The 21,972-nt window shown below is 41.3% G+C and overlaps 1 protein-coding gene across 3 annotated transcripts in view; it reads right to left on the bottom strand.

Annotated features, from left to right (window-relative positions):
* unc5cb (unc-5 netrin receptor Cb) overlaps positions 1-21,972 on the bottom strand; it is a 177,977-nt gene that overhangs the window by 85,685 nt on the left and 70,320 nt on the right. For all 3 annotated transcript variants that reach the window (XM_088070682.1, XM_088070683.1, XM_088070686.1), the window contains exons 2-3: positions 10,312-10,542; positions 294-437 (exon numbers count right to left, since the gene is read on the bottom strand). In XM_088070682.1, the coding sequence (XP_087926808.1) occupies positions 294-437; positions 10,312-10,542 (375 nt within the window). The remainder of the gene's footprint in view (positions 1-293; positions 438-10,311; positions 10,543-21,972) is intronic.

The following is a 21,972-nucleotide window of genomic DNA, read 5'->3' as shown; positions in this document are numbered from 1 at the left end:
ACTGTTTCCTCTGCACTGTTCCTCCAGGTTTATACTGTACATAAGGATTCACATTCTGCCGGCTTTTTACCAACTTAAGTTCAAAGGGACACTTGAGCCTTGTGTTAGTAAAACCATTTTTTTTCTTCTATCTCAAGAATCTGTAAATCTGTCATGACACACAAGTCGGTCTGTGAGACGCATTTCCTTGGCAGCCAAGAGATTTTGTTTGGTGAAGAAAGCAAAGATGAGAGAGATGATAAAGACTGAATAATGGGTTGAAGAGCAGGATGGAGGTGGGGGAGGATACTCACAGGCGATGCGGACATGAGCTTTGCGGCTCTTGGTGGTCCCTGCAGAGCTCCAGGCCACACACTGACACCAGAAGTCCTCCGGCCCAAACAGCTCCTCCACCTGCTGCCGAGTGATCTCTATGCTGGCCTCTCTCACTACCAGCCCTGTGAGGAAACACATAAAGGGTTGGAAGGAATGGAAAATATAAAGAGAGTGTTAGTACATCTCAAAAGTGAACAAAATGAGGTATCAAAAACAGGCCAAAATGAATCATATTAGGATTTTCTACACATTCATTTATTTGTGGCGGATCACCACCATTAAAACACCACAGATTGAACATACTGTAGGTTAGTTCAGACAGGCCATGTTGTCAAGCTCAATTCACATCCCACCTACAGCCCAATCATCTGATGGACCAGGTGATTGATGGAAGGGAGTCAGCTGATAGATCACATGATTCCTTTCCATATATCAATTGGTAAACCTCATTTCAGTTGCTACTTCGTCTGCAAGTCACTTTACAAACCGCCTCTACCCCAGCTCCTCCTTTTCATGCTGTGTCTGGCTTATCATTTCTGGGGGTCTTTGCTGTTGCTCTCCCTGCCGTAGGCTTTCCATGCAGGCACATGGAAGGGCAGGGAGGTTCACTCTGTCTGCCTTAGGCTTTCCTTGTGTGACTTTGGAGGGCAGAAAGGTGTGCTCACTCTGCCTTCAGCTTTACATGTGGGTGCTTGGAGGACAAAGAGATGCTTTCTCTGCCTTAAGACTTTCCACGTAGGCACAAGGAAGGGCAGAGAGGTCCCAGAACAGAGTCATACTGCCAAATATCACTGCAAATAAACTCCATCCACTTTTCATAATGTCGGTGGTGATTTGAAGCATTTATTGTACAACTTTGTTCTTTGGCTAAGTGTTTTTGTATTTTTGGTATGTGTGTGCATTTATGTGAAACAGTTGACGTCCTGGAACACAAGTTCAAAATTACTTATGACAATAAAGTGAAATCGAATCAAATCAAAATTAAATGGAAATGAATTCTACCTTGACTAAAGTAGTCCACATTGAAATAATTTTTTTTTTTTTTTTTTTTTACTTTTGAGGCTGCAGTGTTCATTAGGTGCGCTGTTAAAATATACTGTAAATTGAGCTATTCTTATCAGCACACTCTTGGAGTGTGGAGCACATTAACTTATAGCAGCTGAACTTCTACAATCTGATCTGATCAGCTCTGAATGGATCAATAGACCAGTTATTCAACCCAAAAGTCAACTCATGGAGTGCTCCGCCTGTGCTGTGTTCATGGACCCACAAAAACCTCTGAATTTAGAGAGGGCATATGAAATCATAAACACTACCTCGCACAAACCACACATTGAAATGTTTTATTTTCTCACCTGGAAGAGATCGATGCTCATGTCATGAGCCCATAAAACCAATCAGTACAGTTTACATCCACCACATCACATGCTTTCACACAGGGTATTTGTGCCCGCATCCCGCATGTGTGTGTGTGTTTGTCAGTCTGGCCCCGATTCCAGAGCCAGAGCGCTGGGCTGTTTGGGTCCGGGCCCTGTGGGGGAGGATTCTCAGCGTCATGGCTACCACAATCCTGTTTGCTAACTCCTCTGATTACTGCTCATCTGGGTGCCAGGACCCAGACAAACAAATCATCCCCAAAACAAATGCCTCTACCAACAGCTGCCCCTCTAGAGCAGATTACGCCGTGGCTGCTGCTACAGGATGTGTACATTGAGCATAGGAATCGAGTCAGTGCATGCATATATGTATAGATTATGTGGTCCAAGAGCATTCACTGAAGCTGCAGATGCTTTGTATGCAATATCATGCCTTTTTACAGCTCAATCCATCATCTTTTTTTGATTGAATGGGATATTTTCTAAGACAATGTGGTATCATGAATCCCTTTGTTAAAATAAGAAATGTATAGATTGCAAATTTCAGTAATAATGAGAATTTAATATACCTCACGTATCTGAACCCAGTGTGAGCAGAGTTGATACAAATATACGATAATTATTATAGACATGTTAAGCCTTTGATGTCCCGAGAGAAAAGAAAATGTAGAATTTTTTTGCATTTTTCTTATTTCCTCATCTATAATAACAAAACACATGGTTATTATTTATTACCATTATTTTTTTAACAGACCCCATAGTTGTTAAATATAGGCCTCTACCAAATGGTTTATATATTCTTTTGTGGTAATGGACAAAACAGAAAGAAAAAAAATATGAATTACAAATCATGTTCTGTTTTAATGCTTGTAATAGTGTACCAACAAATTAAATAATTTGTGACCATGGAATTAGTAGCATTATCAGTAATAGTATCATTTTTGCATATGAAATCTAGATATTTACCATAACAGTATTTTGTCAAAAATGGTTTAAAAAATCATACTGATATATTTTCTTCTTCAAATATATAGTGGAATACAGGTTTTGACAGTGGATATTTATCTCTTTTTTTCTTCACAAAAAATGTATTAAAAAAATGTATATTATTTTACCATCATTAGCTTTACCATAAAATGACAATTAAACTGTCTCCTTAAGCATGGCTTTAGACAGTAAATATAATATAAACCAAATGGTAGAGATAGCTCAAACACGTTGACTTAAGTTCATGTCAGTCAAAATGTATTCTACCAAACCGCTGACGTTTTGCTGACCTCCAGAACCAGCCGAATTTCAAGTTGTTTACAGGACACATTGGTTAGATAGTGCTTCAGTAGCGCTACAGATTTTTCAGGAGGACATGCTGAGATCATGCTGTGAATATTCAATGCCACCTCATCCCCAAAGTGCTGCTCTTTTGGGTAAATGTGGGGGTTGTGCAGCCCACTGGAAAAAAAAGTTAAGTTGATGTCATTTTCCTGGAACTGTCGTGCTCACATACCTGGTCAGCAATAATGAGAAAGTGAACTGTGACATCCAAATTATGGCCAGTGGCTACTGAAGGGCCTTTTGTACAGTGCGTCTAGGAAACATTCCCTGCAGTGCACCATTACCACCAGGAAGAATGCATCCACAGATTTATTTTATTTGTCTACCATAACTCAGATCTCGTTGTCCGCATTACGAACCCCTATTTGTCAGATCCGGCAGCTTTTTCACTATTTAGTTACCCAGTTTTGGCCATGACTTCTTCTGTGGGTGTTTTTTATTCTTAGCTGACATAATGACAGAAACTGGGATACCACTGTTGCAGTCATAGTACATCCAATACAAAGTTTAATGAGTTGTGCAAACTCTTCTTTTACTGAGTCACACAGCCTGCCTCTAGTATTGACCATATTGCCATTTTTACCATTTCTTAACTGCAACTGTCAGGATGCTTTGAGTCATTGTCACATGACTTACTAATGTGAGCAATTTGTTTACCTCAACAAGGATGTGTACATCTTTTTATTGTTACAGATACTGTTTGGTTTTGCACATTCAAACGGCTGAAGTTCATTTGAAAAATAACCAGTATATATAGTTTTCTCAAACATCCCCATCACTCAGTCCTTAGTGAACACCATTGCCTGCTGATTCACAAACAATGGTGCGGCTGGTGTCTCTAGAGAAGACACAAATTAAAAGGGCTGCATGCTGCATGCCAATTCAAACAGGCGACAGTTGTGGAATTAATGTGTTGTCAAAAGGCCAAAAGTACAAAACACTAAACTGGAGCTCGTCCAAACATAAGTGTAACATAATGTTTTGGTTACTGAGTAACTTAAACTATTCTTAGATGATGATAGCCAGTATTTGTCTTGTGTTTGTTTGAGTATCTCCTTATTCCACTAGTTTTTAATGTTGGAAAACAACTGAGAGATTGAGGGGGCTTAATGTAAGTTAACTACAGATACCATAGAAACAACAACAGGCGAAGCTTTTGATGTTGGGGCTAATGACCAACATCACATCACATCACATGGTGATTGAATCTAAGGCTGCAGAATTCCAGACACCTCCGCCGATTTGCTGTATATCCATGAAAACATGGATGCTTCATACACATGCCTCTGCGAACCAGTCAAGTTGCACTTACAGTTTACATTAATGTCTATAAAAATTGGACACTTAACACACATCTTCCCTCCAGCAGCCCAGAAGATCCATGCAATCTGCACAATTTCAAGGTGGGTACCCAAGATTTGAGTCACTGCTTTAGTATCTGACCAGATGTCTCCCCTTCTGTTCCTGAGTTATGACAATAAATAATGACCAGAAAAGCTTTATTACAGAACATTATAATGTCACAGTGAAGTTGACTGATGACCTTTTGGATATATTATGTCATCACTTTATCCTATTAGACATTTGTGAGAAAATGTGTCATTATTTGTGTATAAATTCTTGAGTTATAGCCAAAAACACATTTTGTAAGGCTACCTTGACCTTTGATCAGTTTATCCTTAAGTCCATGTGAACGTTTGTACCAAATTTACACCACTCATGCTGTCAGAAAAGATCAGCTACTAATAACAGGAGACATAATTCTCCTTTTCTTCGGTAGGCGACGTTTGGAATCTGTCAGATGTAACGTTATTATACTAAATCACTAAAAGTTGTAAGCTTGGCTACATTACAGAGCTGGAGCATGTGACATGTAAGGAAAACTCAGCAGCAGCTAAAACAATTTAGTAGGTTTGATTTAGGTGCGCCTTGTGGCAAGCATTAAAAGTAATAACAATTCAGACTTCTGTTAGTGTTAAACGTAATCAAACTGCCTCATTATTGTTTTCATTAACTGCAGCTGTGTTTTTATGCTGACTATAGAACAATGCTTCTGTAAAAACTCCCCCCAGCAAACAAATAAACTATCATTAGAGCTACGTATTGTATATTTAACAGGTTACTCTTCATGTTATTCATTCATTTTATCCAAGCTTACACAAAGGGCTTACCTACAACAGCATGTGTTGTTGATGTGACATCATTATGATGCACTGCCTCGGACTTGAACCACAGACATACAGATCAATGACTCATTGGTGTCCCAATGTTCATTTAATCAGCAACCTAATCTTTGCCTGAAATCTAATTCATTGCATAGTGGTTCACTACCTGCTGAATGAGAGATAAAAAGGACATTTCTGAGTCACACTGTTAGCCATTGCCAGTAATCGAAAATTGAAATTTGAAAAATCAGTGTAGTCTCCAGATTCTGCAGGCTCACTGCAATAGATTTTTTTTTTTTAATTCTGGCAATAATCTTTTTTACCTTTTACTTTAACTTTGGAGGAAAAAAGCAATTGCTATGTGTATAATTTTCCAAAACATTTCATTCAGTGTTGTTTGCATGACAAAGACATTGCGACAGGAGAGAGTCCATCTCACAAAGCATCAGAATGATTGTTACTGTTGTAATACAAATTGTTACCATGGAATGAAAATTGTAATGAATACTTATCGATATTGCAATTTATGTCCACATGAGACTGACAATATATTAGGAGTTTTTATGTTTATGTTAGCAACCTGTACCTTTATGGCTTTTACTTCTTCTGAATGAGTACAATTTGTTCAAAGGTGCAGGATCTGCTCTACAGTTTGAGAAGCTTTACACAGTACGTGTCTGAATTTCTGGTTGAATGAAAAATGCAAAGAGACTGGATGGTTAAAAAATGAACATGCCATTTTCCTTCAGGTTCAGTGCATTCACACAGCCTCCTCGTTCTGGCACACACACCAAGCAGAGTGACATCCCACACACCAGCTTAGCTCTCATGTAAAATTTACACAGTGTGCCGACAGGCAGAAGAACAGCCAGGTCTGTTGTGTGCGCATTTCCTTCTGCATGCATGTGTGTGTGTGTGTGTGTGTGTGTGTGTGTGTGTGTGTGTGTGTGTGTGTGTCCAGATGCGTCCAAGGGTGTGTGTGTATGTGTCGTCTGCACTGTATGCCAACGTGTCTGAGGAGATGTGTATTGTTAGTTGGAGGATGTCATGGACGGATACAGTGGATGAGAGAACATCACACATAGAGTAGGAGAGCGAAAATCAATAGTGGAAACAATAAGAAGATATGAATTCTCCGAGGGTGTAAAACATGCGCTAGAATCAGTTAAATATTTTTTCAGTTTGTGCTCCAGACTGTTTCTGAAGAAGGATCTTTAGTGGTGAATTATCTGTCTGATGTTAGAATAAGCCCTCCGCACCGTAAGACAGCCTCAAGTGGCAATGACGACTAGCTTTACGTCTACTTCAAGAGTCATTCATGACTTCATTGCTATTAGTAAATCAGGATTAAACTCCACTGATGTGTTGCACTTGAAACACATCAGAAGGATCACTCGAGCAGAAGAGCAGGACTCTGAGCTGATCCTGCTGACCTCATCTGGTGACTTCATATGTTTGCTCAGCTAGTTGCTTTTAGTACACTGTATAACGTTACAATGATAACAACAAAACAGACTCCCTCTCAATTTGCAATCAAGAGGGGGCGAAGCAAATGCAGCCCATGTCAGGGCCAGCAATGAGGGGCTACTTCACACATGTCAATGTGGCCATTAGCAGCAGAAATGATTCTACAATAGGTCCAATTAATAGCTGGCTGAACCAGGGCGCCTCATTGGAGATGATTCATTATTAATGCGATCATTAAAGTGAGCCAGCCTAGCTCCTTAGTGTTAGCACTGGCTAACATTATTGATCGGAGCAGCCAGGCAGAAAAGGAGGCATTGGTCACTGTGCTGATTATCTGGCCAGATGAAGAGAGTTCCTGTTTGATCTCCTAACTCATATCTCAGAGAGAGTGACAAGCTGTCTCCGGTGTATATTACACTTGCTGTGTCTACTTAGAATTAATTTGATGCTCATTTGCTCAGATCAATGCTTCTTTTGCACATAACCTGCCCTCAACACTGGGAGGCAAATGCTACAGTGTTCAGATGACTGCGGGGTGACTCTCTGAAGCTAAATCATCACTGTGGAGAAAAAAATAATTGCCATCACGCTTTGTTCATTCTTTGTTCACGCTTTTCATTTTTGCCTCCTGCTAAGTCACATTTTCTACATGCGAATCTATGGTTCTCCTTGTGCGATTGCATTTAAAACTTACGTCATTTGCTCATGTGTCATGTGCTTCACTGGGTGTCACATCCACTGATTTAAAAAGCTTTTCAACAGGAAATACACCTGTGTGAGGTCTCTTGAAAAGCCACAGTGGAGAGATGCAGGTGAGTCGTAACATGCTGTGGAGAACATTGCATCTACTGATGCTGTACAAATTGCACTTACAGATAAGTACTTTTTATGACGTAAAAATCTTAGAAATGATTATTTGGGGGGGGCACATCCCCCTTCTTTCATCAGACAGACGTTAAATTGGGCTGACGAAGGAAGTTTGAATTTGTTGTGTGGAGGTTAACATTATGATGCTTTGCAGATATTGCGTTTCGTCCTCCATACCTGTTACGTCAAGATGACATAAGCATGAGATGTTTAGAAGACATCTGATAATGTTTACTAAACAACACAATTTAAGACCAAAAAAAATACTAAAACAAGAATACTAACATAGTCTATGTCAAATTGATGATGGAATTACATGTGGTCCTAACAATGAATTTTGGTCACCTGACATCACAACCCTCAACTATTGTTACCATGTTGGTGGTTAGCAGGCTCGCAGGCCAAATCTGGCCCCCAGTGGGATGCAGGGTGGCCCCCCCAATCTTTTTTTAATTCACAATGAAATTAATTTTTCTCTGACTCTCAATATAAATACAGTGCTAGAATGCATTTGAAAAGCATAAAATAGAGTGTTTTTATCAAGGAAAAAATAAAGTGCCCCTTCAAGCCCTAAATTTCCAGAAACGCCCCAGCATACATCAGACCTGTGTGGGGCATTTGCATCTGGCCCCTGGCCTCCTGACATTTTGCAAAAGTGGCCCCAGGGCAATTTAAGTTGAGTATCCTTGTTATCCCAGTCATTAAAATTTTGACAATCCTTGATCTAAGTTTTTTGTCTAAAATGCTCAGCACCTCAGTTGTCATACCAGCGTATCAACCATCAGGTTCAATAGATGACATTTGCAGGCTCGTCCCCTCTCTCTCTTTCAGTCTCTTGCACTTTCTCTTAATGTAATTATCTCTCATTTGGTTTTATTTTTATAAGATCAGAAGTTCTCACTCACATGAAAGTGAGACAGTGACAGGACAAGAGGGATGGAGAGGCACACAGGGAGAGAGGCGGGTAGTGAGGGAGAGATCCAATTTCTTCAGGCTACACTATCAGTGGTATTGACCAGGCCGGCCAGTTTCTATCGGTGCTCCTTTTCTGTCAATCTGGGGAAATCAGAGAGCAATGGAGTGGGCTGAGAGAGGCTACACACATCCACTGGGCTCTCGCTGTGCTGTGTGTGTGGGGCGCGAGGGCATAAATGAATGAATATCAGTGCAGTAAATAGCCTGTGGATATAGCTGTGTAGAGTGGGTGCGTTTGTGATGTGTGGGTTGTTTTCCATGTTGATGCTTTTAGCACAAAGCCCTCTGACACAAAGGCTAAAAGCCACTGGTACCTTCGCCCTCTGCTTTGTCATAATCATAACCATGAAACACATCCTCAGATCTGTGTATTCTTCCTAAAGTACACTAGGTCAAAATGAAAGGATTTCAGGTTGGGATTCAGGTTGTTTTTCCAATACTTCTTTTATATCTGTGCTGGCTACAACTCTCAATACCGTGTATCAGCTTTTGTATCTTGTGGCTGCTCTTGCAACAATGTCCTGTTTTTCATAGAGTTCAGTAAAACAGCACTTGAGAGGCAGTTTTCAAGAAACATCTCAGATACAACATGCAAGAGAATGCTTATGAACCCTTGAAGAATATGCGGGTGTGTGCTTACGTGCCTAAACATTTAAATGTAAGTAAAGCAGCAGCTGTCAGTGTATCTGTGTGAGCATGCAGAGGTGTGTGTGTGGCAAAACAGTGGGATGAAAAGGGTAAATGCGATGTGATTGGTACCTGTGGGCGACAGAAAGAACTCAATTTCCAATACAGCAGCTGAATGCAGCCAATCAGTGCTGGGCTGTTGTGTGTAATGGCTCCGGTGCCTTCGGGGGCTGAATTCTGTTGAAAACAACCCTGCTGGAGCTTCACTACCTATACTTCCTCTCGATGCTGACAAATATGTACATAAACACACACACTACACACCCAAGTTGTGGTGCTAGTGCACTAAGAGAGAGGAAAGATGTCCTAATTGAGAAACTCTGCGTCAAGCCATTTTTGCGAGCATGTATGTATGTATGTTTATATCAACCCAACCTCCTGCGAAATATGATTATGCTACTTATTTGTCAGCCCAATTGCTAGAATGAATGTTGGCTTGTATGTTTCTGCAAACCATAGATGTTCCACTTGTATGTTTCATATGTGGCAGACTCAATGTTTCTTTATGTTTAAATGCTGGTGTAAATGTTTAGGCACAAAATCAGCTTTTATTGCAAAAAACATGGCTAGTAATATTCTTATGTGCCCTTAAAAATACGAGCTTTTTTTTGTTTGTTGGTCTCAAACAGCAGTTCACTGCCGTCTGGTGCTTGGAGGCTGTCTAACCTTGGTGTAACTCCATCCACCCTCCCCTTCCCCCTCCTGAAGGTCATATATGTGTAATCTGAACTGTGTCACTTTAGAAATGACCATATGATACATATGAACACACAAATGTAACATATCCTGGGTTTGCAGAAAAGTGTGATCGGTTTTTACTGCACAGAAGTCAAAGGGTGGATGTCGGGGTGAATGTAAAAAAGCAATGCATGCATCCTGTGTAACATTTCCAAAATTTTACCACAACAATGTTATTTCACTAATCCATGATTAACTGCTTTGAGTCTCTAAACATAAGAATAACTACACTTATTATGGATTAGTTGCCAGTAGTGAATACTGTAGGAAACAACCTGTGCATTGTGTCCTTTGCTGATTAAATTTGTCAAATATGAATCTAACTTTTCAGGAGACAGTTGATTTAAATGCAGATTTGAATGTGTATGTAGCTGATCCGTTTTACTGACCAGAGTTTTCGTCCACCCGCTCCTCCACAGTGTGCTCCTTCTGGTGCACCCACTCGCTGTTGCACTTAAAGTAGATCTGGGTGGCGGGCGTGGCCTTGCAGTACAGGTTGACTGGTTTGTTCTTGACTATGTAGGCCTCCTCTGGTTCCATCAAAAACACAGGCAGCGGCTCGGGCGGGTCTGAAGGGAAGGTTTCCGGCAGATCGCCGAGACCAATGAAGTCATCCTCCACTGTGAAGGAGAGATGGAGGGCGGGAGGAAGAGATGAAAGGAAAGATGAAGGGAGAAAGAGAACAGAGGCAGAAAGAGAGAGAGAGGATGGGTTGGGAGAGAAAAGAAAGCAGACAAGAGACAGTGGGACAGTGTATTATAACCACAGTCTTTGCATGGGATTATCCATTCGCACAGCACACAGTGAAATCCCTATCATTTGATATTTTGGAATGTTTACACAAGTGTATTTTAGAGCGCAGGAAATTCTGCGATTCCTCTCAGGCAATAAGGCTGCATGGATTTACAGAAATCGGCCCTTGCTTGGTCTAACCACAACCAGCTACTGCTGAGAAACGAGAGAGAGACAGAGCCAATAATGAGAAGCAGAGTTCAGAGGTTGACTCTGAGGAACTGAAGTTATAAGCTGATCTCTCTCTGTCTCCCATTTTCTCTCTTGCTCTCTCTCTTACTCTTTGCTTTTGTCTCTCTCTCTCTCTCTCTCTCACACACACACACACATGCACACACACATGCAGCACATCTAATGACCTCAGGCTTTTGGCCCAGTTTGTGCCATTCCTCGGATACTTCTGCAGTAGACAGATACGCTTCCCTGTAATTACAACTCCCTTTCATCTCCCTGTCTTAAATCACATACACACAACTGCGTGTGTACACGCACTCGCTCACACACAAACGTGAACAAAATGCTCACAGTGCCACAAAACATCGCAAGCACACAAATATATGGGCACACACGCCCACAAGCGAGCACGGCTAACTTTCTAACTCTTTGAAGAGAGGGAGGATGAAGCCTATTCGCCACCCCATTTGTCACCTCCAGAACTGTTCTATTCTTACCATCGAACCGGTAGACATCAATTATTCACAAGTGTGAAAGAAAGAAGGTAGAGAAATAGAGACAGAGATACAGTGGGAAACAGAAGGTGAGCGAGGGGGAACAGAGTGAGACGGTGAAAGTAACTCAGTCAGACAGACATAGATTGAGACATCGAAATGGAGTTGGGCAGACGGACAGAAACATAGCACAGGAGAACAGAAACAGGAAGGCGGACTGTTCGGATAACAAAAGAGTTTATCAGCCCATCAGTAATTCTTCCATGTCCTTCTATCTAACCGCCTCCCTGTCCTGTGTGGACACGCTGGAGCCTTGTTGTCTGACAGAGGTTGCCTCCTGGATGCTTCGGGAGCACTAAATAATGTCTCGGCTGAGCAGATATCTCCCCACGATGTCTCTCTAATGTTATCTCTCCCTTCATACCTGCCACAGATTGAAGTTGATTGCTAGGAAATGAAAGGGCAGGGGGAGCCAATCAGAAAATGACCAAAAGCCGTCCTCATCACGAGGGAAGAGGGTTTGTCTGTGTGCTGTTATGAAAGTGTTTGTGTATGTTTGTGTATGCCGCTGATGTCTTGCTGAAAACAAGCGGTTTTGTTGTTTGTTGGTCTCGAACAGTGGTCTGCAGCTTGGCAGCCATATCCATCATCCCGTCCGCCTCCTCCTCCTCCTCCTCCTCTGCCTCCTCCTCCTCCCAAAGACAAGTCAGGTCATATACATGTAATCAGAACTACGTCACTGGAGGTTGTCAAATACGGACAAAATCTCCTTGTTGGGGACTGAGGTAACATTTTGCTCACTGGCATCTTTGTTAAACTATTTTTCATTATAAAAATGAGGAACATTTCAAACATGTATATTACAACTTGCAAACACTCTCTCATGAGGCAACAGGTCACGAAAAAAAAACTGAAAAGCATCTCTTATGAGAATAACCACCTCACGATTGTTTACCTGTACGAATGTGTTTTTAAGTCAAATCCCCTACCAGCCTGTTCTCATTCCGTACTTGTAAAACAGCGCCCCTTAGTCAGCGCTTTTGGCATAAGAGTGTTAATGTGTTGCCCCTACAACGGTGGAGTGACACTGACACTGAAACACCCTCCTTGTCTTAGGGCCCTGACACACCAGGCCAACAGTCAGCCAGCGCACAGTAGATATCCTTTGTTCTGTCAACATCTGGTTATGTGCTAACTGGCTAAAAAGCAATGTAAATCCATCCTGTCGGTCTTTTCCCTTTTTAATGAACAAGGCAGCTGACGCCGCCTGCTGGTTTGGAGAGTTATTTCCTCTCATGGAGGCACAGATGCAGTTGGTCATTGGCTGTATTGACTGCAGTGTGTTTAAGGACAACTTCTTAGCTGAGACACTTTTGACGTGCAGTGATGCATCAGTTGGCCTTCTGCACCACTAGTTTTTTGATGTGATTTTGGTGTTTCTGGGCCTTTATACATAATTCTTGTATTCTAGCTCACTGGAATTCGCAGGTGGATTTTCCAAATCCGACATTTCATTTACGCTCCTCCACATTGTGGCTGACTTGCAAGCCGATCTGTTTGCTAACAGCGCACAGCTAAAAGTTTCCTTGCAGACCTTGCACATGTGAACCTTGATTCCACATTACGTCCATCAATCTACATGTATCTTGTGTGCGGCTGCAATCACCAGACCGTGACCCCTAGACCATTATATTTCAGTATGAATGTACAAATTGTTAAAGCGATACTGTCGAACTTTTCAGCGTTTATGTCTTTACAAAGGTGATGACTCTCTAATGCATAAGTCTATTTCAGCAGACCTTGGCTTAGTCTGTTCTCTTGTGCTCCATAGTCCTCAGTCCACCCACATCCTCAGCCAGGGGACCCTGACCCAGAAACAGGCAAAGAGAGCCAAGGAAACTCATTAAAGATTGTGTTAGCCTTCTTTCACCCTCCATTCCCATTATCTCTCCATCTCTGTCTCCCTCCTGGCTCCCTTGCTCTGTCGAACTGTGAGGCAGAGAGATCTGAAACAGCCATGAAAGCATTGCTCCCTTACACAGAGAGAGAGACGCACGCCTCACATGCTCACACACACATACGCCTGCGCAGGCATTAATGCGCACACAGGCACACACAAACTCGCTCACAGATATTCGAATTCATCAACTTCCTCAGTGCAAGAAATAATAAATTCAAGTGAATGGAACTAGCCCTCCAGTGAAAAATCAGACCAGAAATGAAAAAAGACACCACGTGACAAAATGAAAGACCCTGACTCCTTCCAATCACCCCCCTCCTCCTCAAACCCAACACATCCAGCATCCCAGCACCTTCTTTCTCCCTCCCTGGTGAGCAGAATACTGTGAGCAACAAGAAGCTCAAAGAGAAACATTACTTTTTTCTGGCTCCCCCTCCTACTGTCTTCATTCATATGCAATAAGCAGACAGTTCATGATAAAATAGTTTAGAGATTTCAGCATCTCCATGTTCAAGATGATGCAATCTTTGTGGATACACACAGTGACAGTGTGTATATTCACAAACCTAACACTCAACAAGTGCAGAACATATTACCATACTTATACAGATCAAATATGCATTATGAAACACTTTCCCCTACCTTTTTTAGTGTCATATCCCTTTAATAGGAACATTAATATGGCATGCCTCCACCGTTTGATATGCAATATGGATTTTTGTGAGCATTTGTAATTCTGTGGCTTGATTTTAATCAGAAAATTTGCCTCCATATTGAGTGTTTAAAATTTAATGAAATATGTCCTCGCAGCACTTTTATTCAAATTGTATTTTGCTCTGTAATTGGGGTGAGTTTTTCTAATTCATATTGTAAGTCTTATTAGTGAATATTTTACAACTCAAATTGAATATTAGTTGAATTTTAGATCAGTTCCACATCCCAACTACAAAAAGTTTCGGAGATAAATGAGCTGGATATTACCCTCAAAAAATAAGTTAATGACTAAATGAAATGTGCCTTTCTCCCATTGACAATGAATTCATCAGGTAGGGGGCAAACCAGTTTGGAAAAAAACCCATTAAAGACGGATAAATCAAATTCATACAAGCGGGAGTGAAGCAAGGTATGAGAGGGTCTTGGCAGTCAGCCCCTCTTTGGCTTGAGTCACATCCAATAGCTGTGGGAGAAGCAATATTAAGGTATGATTACATTTTGGACATGAGGAAATCAAAGTCAAACCTTAACACTGGCACAGCTACATATCAAAGCTCAGCGTCAGAGATAAGACATCCACCGAGCTCACATCTTGAGCTAAAAAAAGAGTATCTGTGTTACATAAATACACAAACTGTTGCATGGTGAGGTGCACAACACCTACACCAGACACACAGAAATTCACATGAAAAGCATGAGGTTAGAGTTTGCACCCTGTAACACTCTGGTCTATTCATTATATGGTAAACAGCTCGCCAAGACCCATGCGACCTGTCCAATTAGCCAAAGTTTCCTACAGTGTGCACCTCATATTTTTTCTACAAGTTTGTTTTAACAGTGTTTTCCTTTAACATTGTCTGGGTGACAATCATCTTGCTGAATCTTGGACACTACAGGGTCTTAATGACTAGCTTACATCAATAGTTTCCATTAGAAATGAGCACCAGCTGGCTATATAAAGAATCATCCAGCAAATGCATCTCAAGTATACCTTAAAATGAGCTACAGCGATACCTCCTGATGCACTATTACTCCTCACCACAGCAATCAGTACACTGCTATTACTGGACTATCAATACTTTACTCACATTAATGACATCTATTGTGCTGAGAGCAGTGAAAACTGACGACGGCGCATCCACAACGCATTAGACATCGAAGTCAGTGTCCACACTGCGATGACAACGTCCCAGGCTTCAGCTGCCTTTTTAATCGATGCATTTCAGACCATACATGCTGGTAATTTTACATGTTGTTGACGTCATGTGTCAGCAGGAGGTCAAAGCTGATTTTCCGTGAAAGATGCTTTGGAAATGTGCCAACTCAAGCCCTCGAAAGATTTCTGTAGATTTCTCTAGACTGAGCATTTCAAGGCAGAGCACACACAGGATTATTGGGTACTGATTCACCAACAATGTGAGCCCATCTGTGTTGTCAAACTGGACATAGGGTCTTCCATCCAAATCAAGCAATAACTAGAAATTTATAGAGGTAGGGACACAGACAGACAGTTAGGCTATGTTAACATTAAAGGTCATAATTCTCAATTTCCTTTATTTCCCCAGATTCCATCTTTCTACATAAACTGTTCACATTTGTGTTTGAAATGACTTATACCTAACATCAAGTGGTCACATTTACATGCACACTAATATTCCATTATTATTCAGATTATGACAATAATTTGATACGGGTCTTGTAAACGGCATATTCCATTCCATTCCAATAAAGTATTTTGTGCATGTGCGAATGGATCTCTGCCTTGAAATATCTTAAATTCAACCTATAACGCCACAAACATGCAGATTGAAACAACAACAAAAAACATCACATTTGGCAAAAAAAAAAGAATGACAAAGTGATGAAAGCTTCATCTCTGGAATGATCTCCTTGGTAGGAAGGTCTGCTGAAGTCAGTCTGCATAAACATTAGCTATGTGCTTCTATTTGGGAGTGTGTAGCATGTATTTGGAGAAATGGCCTTTTGGTCTACTAGCTCTATCAGCAGCTCTTGCTGGTGACTCTGTGGAGAGAGAGGTGTGGCCAGGAGAGGAGTCAGGAGTGTTGGGGTCGTGATGTGAAGGGTTTCACACAGTCACATCATGATCAGAGCTGTATTGGATTTAGGACCACATATAAAAGGGGCCCAGAACGGATTGGAAAAAAATCTAATCTCTGTGTCCAAACTAGTTAGATCTAAAAAAAAAATCATAACTGTGTCACATGAGAGCAAAAAAACATGAATATAGCCTTAGAAGTGATGTGGATTTACAAAGAAATGCATCCCCACAGATACACATTTTACACTGTACTCCATACACGCTCCATATATTATACAGTACTATAGTGGATCTATCACCTGTTTTCCTGTACCATACTCCTACGCTGCCTTTTTGTAAGACTGTATTTCTTACCACACTATACCATATATTGTATGTGAATATCTGCGATAACAGCTTTTGAATGCTGGGTTCTGACACCACGGTGCAAGATAAGCTCTCTCTATTCTATCTGTACTCGCGTAGATTTATTGTCCCAAGGAAAGCGCTGTATCAGTGGGGCCAATGTTTCCCTTCAATCAGGGGAGAGTCAAGCATGAACGAGGATGAACAGTGGCATAAATCTTCCCCCTCTTCATTCCTGTTTTATTCCTATTTATCGTCTTCACCCTCCTCTCTGTCCCCCCCTTGCCTTCTCCCTTTTCACTTCTCTTTCCACTCACTCCTCCTCATCATTCTTATATACATTCCCACTCCAGATAGAGAAAAAGATCGGTAAGTGGCTGGCCAGATAGGCAGACAACGGGGGAGTTTTACCAGCCAATGTTTTGCTATGCCGCAATGGGGGAAGGACAAGAGATGGTTTGCAGCTGAGTGGTCAAGCAGAATAACAAACCACTCAACTGTCATGTCAATTGAAGCAGGATAAATAGACTGTCAATCAGATCTACCTATAAATGTGCTTTGAGCACACCTACCCATTATATTGAGTGAACATAAATCAATGGTAACGACCTCTTCTAGTCAATACTTGTTAGTATTGGCCCCATACATCCCAGTGGCTTTAATCAATATGTATGGCTGTTGTTTTAAAAGCAAAATCCTTTAGAAGCTCCATGAAAAACAGGCAAAGCGAGCAGAGGTGCACATCCACTCTAATGTCTCTTTCCAGCCAAGTGCTTTATATACACTAATGTGTCTACACACATTGTCTGCAGGGCCCCATCTAACACTCGGCTGCAGCAGGTATTTATTGATTAGTGTTTGGGGCCAGTGACCCCTCCCTCGCCCTGTCCTATCTGAGCCTCTCTGCTGGGGCGTGCTAAGCACACTCATATTTCATCTCTGGGGAATTCTGCCATCACACAACCAAGCAGGGGAGGAGAAGTCAAGACAAAACAAGCCGACAGTCCTTAAAGTTAAAAGTCAGGTGGCTCCAACACTAACCTCCCAATCAGTTCGCAGCTCATAGTCATTCCATCGCAGGGCAGAATCACAATGACCTGGAGAGAGCCCTCTTGCACACTAAAGCCGCCAAATAAACCCGAATGAATAATTCAATCAGGGCATTATAGAGTGGTCCAATTCATGGGTCTTATCTTTACCAGAGTATGTGATGTAATTGGAAAAATGAATCTGCACAAATTGATTTAGCCCACTGCGGTAAAGTGCAAACACACTGCTGAAAAGAAAGCAGTGGTAGTGCTGAGGAGCGGGCCTGGAGATAAGCATTTTAAATCTATCTACTAAGAAATGGACATCCATGTGATAAAAGGTTCCCTGTGCTTTCCCATCCCTCTTTATCCATCTCCTGCGTTGACCTGCGAGGGAAAAGTTTCCAGCTTTTCAATTCTACGCCCACCCAGCGTCTCCAAGTGGTATTATATTGACGCCACTGTCGCAAATACTAGTGGCATCGTTTTATGTTTTCCTCAGAAATTAGCAACTTTCCACAGACGAGCAATTAATCAATTTCAGAGCACAGCACAATTTCCCTGCGCCTGTCTTTGTGCAGCCAGTCTTGTCTTTCATTGGGGGTGTTTACATGTTCTCTCTGGTCCTTCTCCCTGACCTTCATTTGGTCCGCTCTGGCTGCACTCTGGCAGGAGGCAGCTGGTTGTTGCCAGGGTCATGCTAGGCCTTGGCCGCTGTCTGTCCAGTCATATCACAGCGCCAGGAAAGGCAAGGTCAAAACATCACGATAATTAAGGATCATTTTCATTTTTTAAACTAATTTTCACCCCGAAAATACATCAATATTAGAAAACAGAAGTTTTAATTAATCTCATGCCGATATAGCAACACCACACATATTTAAAAGTTAAAGCATTTCCTGCTGCAAGAATGTGCTTTATGCAAAGACTCGTTATACATTTCTTTGAGTAACGGAAAAGAAGAAAAGTGTGAGGAAAATGGAAACGAGCTGTGATTCCATCTAAGTAAATGATCTATGATTAAAAATTGAATGCACTGGATATGGCATAGGTATTTAGGGGGATATATTGACAGAAATGGGATATAATTTTAAAAGTATGTTTTCTTAAGTGTATAATAAACTAAAAACAAGAATCTTGTTTTTGTTGCCTTTAAAAGAACTGTTTATATCTCCATTGAGAGTGTGTCCTTATCTGTGGAGTTCACCATGTTTCAACACAATGTTTCTACAGTAAGTACAGTAAGAATGGACAAACCACACACTGGTTTTCAGAATAGACTCAGCATGATAGGTATTCTTTAATTGAAAAGAAAATATTAAGTTATTTCAATAAATGGGATAACCAGAGGTGAATGGACACCTACTTTAATCCATGAATAAGAGGAGAGAAATCTGTAGGGAGGTTGGGCGGACTCTGATATGGGTGAGTGATCTTTATAAAATACAAAAATAGAAGCAAAGTTGGACTGACACCAACACTATTCAATCAACTGGTTAAAATGTATGTGTAAGTGTGAAGAATATGTATATAAGATTGTCTTTCCATATATATTTAAAGTAGATGTTAAAAAAGCTTCAAAAATGCATGACTAAGTAAAATCTTTTTTTACTATTTATACTGTTTTTGGATGTTATTTTATTGTTCTTATTCACAATCTCTGTTTTCCTGCTGCTTGTCTAAATGTTTTTCTGCTCACTCTCCAGCAGTTATGGCTTTTCAACGTTCTCTCTGCACTGTATATTCACACCCTCTCCCCCCACCCGATTTGCTCCCTCCTGGATGAAAAGCCATTTTAGTGGTTGATTGGAGAATGATGCTGCTACTTAGAGAGTCACTCCATCAGCACCGAGGGAGGAGAGGAGAGCACAAGGAGAGAGAGAAAAGCTCAAGAGGAGTAGTGGCTCCCTGGGGCGCTGTAGCTGTGATGGGTGAGCTGTCAAACGCCCCATTGTCCAAATTACCCAGCAAGCACCATGTCACCACCCGGGACTAATTTACGGTGCAGTGCGGTGCGGCACAGACATCGCTCTTTGAGTTGAGTCCACAGGAGAGACAAGCGAGGGAAAGGAGTGCAAGGCAGGAGTGGGGGGTCCGACCTAACACCTTCTGAAGAGGTAGAAACAGGGCATCACACACAGACACACCCAATGCAAACCCTAATTAACTTCATGCCGGTTTTCTGTTTGCTGTCTTTATGCTTCAAGCTCTCAATGACAGGTGTCAATATGAATACGTGTCACGCCCCTGTGCCTCCCGGCCCACCCACTGCTTGCCAAACGCACACATTCACTGATGCACAAACACTTTAATACAGTTTTAAGGCAGTCATTGCATACAGAAGCCTCTTGCTTGACTTCACTTGCAGTCATAACGACTGGTCCTTTTAGCAAAAACTGGCATGCCCATTCACTTGTCACATGTCAAACCCCTGGGTGCCCAAAGCCAGACAGGGCCATCACCCTACCCCATACCGACCAGCGGGCTGTGGAGTGGAGCGGTTCTTGTCAGAAGAGACGTGTCGCACTCCCTGACCCCTCACTGTGCCCAATGGCTTGATGCGATGCCTCTACTTTGGCTAATTGGCCCCGAGCAGCGGGCAGCCCCGTTCTGCCACCAGTGAAAGGCCAAAAGATCAGAATGCAAAACATACAAACAGAAAGACAACAGTAGGAACACAAGACTACCTCATCAGAAATATGAGCTCGCAATAAGCTCCTTCGCCATTTTACAAACAGAATAAACTTTAGACAATTAAATGTGAATTTAAATATGTGTTGCATTCATATTTGACAGGATATTTTAGTAAATTTCAAACTTGACTGTAACAGAAGTCCCAAAAAAAGACACTGCCTGAGTAGGGTTTCCTCAGTTTAACTTCTACATCAATATCAAATCTCCTGGATAAGGTATCACACAGTGAAACAAAAACTCAAACTGGTTTACACTAAATGTGCCAACAAACTACATTCAAAGATACAATGGGCAAAATCTCTCACCAGCATTGCAAGCACTCTGCAGACTGGAGGAGGGTTGAATATTGCAGAAAATAGCAATAACTAATTCATTTTCTGTGTCGAATTACGACCCTGAAAGCTCATCAGCCTTACTTACACAGGGCTGCAGAGGTGTGAAGTACAGTTTACTTGGTTGTTGTTGTTTTTTTGCCCAGGGTCTTTTAACTGGTGTTTAAAGTCATACAAAATGCACTAAATCACAGCTACAGCTGGATAAACAAAATATACCACCCTCTGTATGTTTCTGCTCCAACAGAGCCTTATCCCTCTTGTACACTTTCATGATCAATGAAATCAAACAGAATCCAACAGAATTGACAATTTAAATAAATTCAACACACAAACACACACACACACACACAAATATTGGGTGTGGGCAATAACTTGATTTCTGCCATTCTGTTTTTTATGCAGCTATTTGTTTCTTTTCAGCATCAGTTTATGGTGTAAATGTCTTAAACTAAAAAACAAAAAAAAAGTCCTTTGTGTGTTTAATGTGTTATAATATATTCACCTTTTAAACATCTTTCTGTTTTATGTTTATGTCTCCTCTAGCCTTGCCTTAGTGTATGCAAATTGGTAACTAAGACTAATTTCTGTGCTATAATAAGGTTGACTTGAACAAAGATGAACCTGTCGTCCAACTTCGTATCTGAATTTTAAATGCAACATGCTTGGTGTGCTACTTTGCCTTTTGCAACTCAGCTGATTTGAGTTGCATCACTCCTGCACTGAACTGTCCGGCTTAAAACTGAAAAAAACATGCTGCTGGTTTCATTTTTCCCCCAGTCATCATGAGCTAATGTTAACATAGTGTGGCATCATGGCAACACATTTACTTAAAACCAAAAGTTTTAGAACTTTCAGGGCTTTTAAAATGAATGGACCTTTATTCTACAGTATTATAATACTGCTACTTTTACTTAAGTTGGATACTTTTTCTTGATGCACAAAGCAGTGACACCAGCAGAGGCAGAAATACATAGAGTATGTTTACTGGAATAGTACATTTTTTCCATACACCCAAGAAGATAGACTCACGTGAACATGAATGCATAGATGTACTGTATGGATGATGCTGATAATAAGCGTCATTCCAAATGACAGCAAGAAATTGCAATTATCCTGTCACATTGTCATGGGTTCTCAATACAGGAATGTCATTATTCAGAGGAGTATGTGCCACCCCCTACATATGCACACACACTCCACACATATATATCCTGAAGCACTCAAATGTCCAACCCTCTTCACACACAAAAAAAAATCCCTGGCAGCACTTTATCTGAAGGACACTACAGACTGGAAGTGTGTCAAAATGTGTGAGACACAGTCCCCAGAGCACAGTCTATTCTCCATGTCTGTCACTGAATCTGGCTGCCTGCTTAATCCCCTGAGAGAGACACACAAATACACTGCCTCCATACTCACATCAACCTCCTAAATCTCATTCTCGCCATCTCGTCA

This window comes from Plectropomus leopardus, chromosome 20 (assembly GCF_026936395.1).
Source record: "Plectropomus leopardus strain MGB_pleo_1.0 chromosome 20, ASM2693639v1, whole genome shotgun sequence".
Lineage (NCBI taxonomy): Eukaryota > Metazoa > Chordata > Actinopteri > Perciformes > Serranidae > Plectropomus > Plectropomus leopardus.
This window is presented reverse-complemented; position numbering and strand designations above follow the sequence as displayed.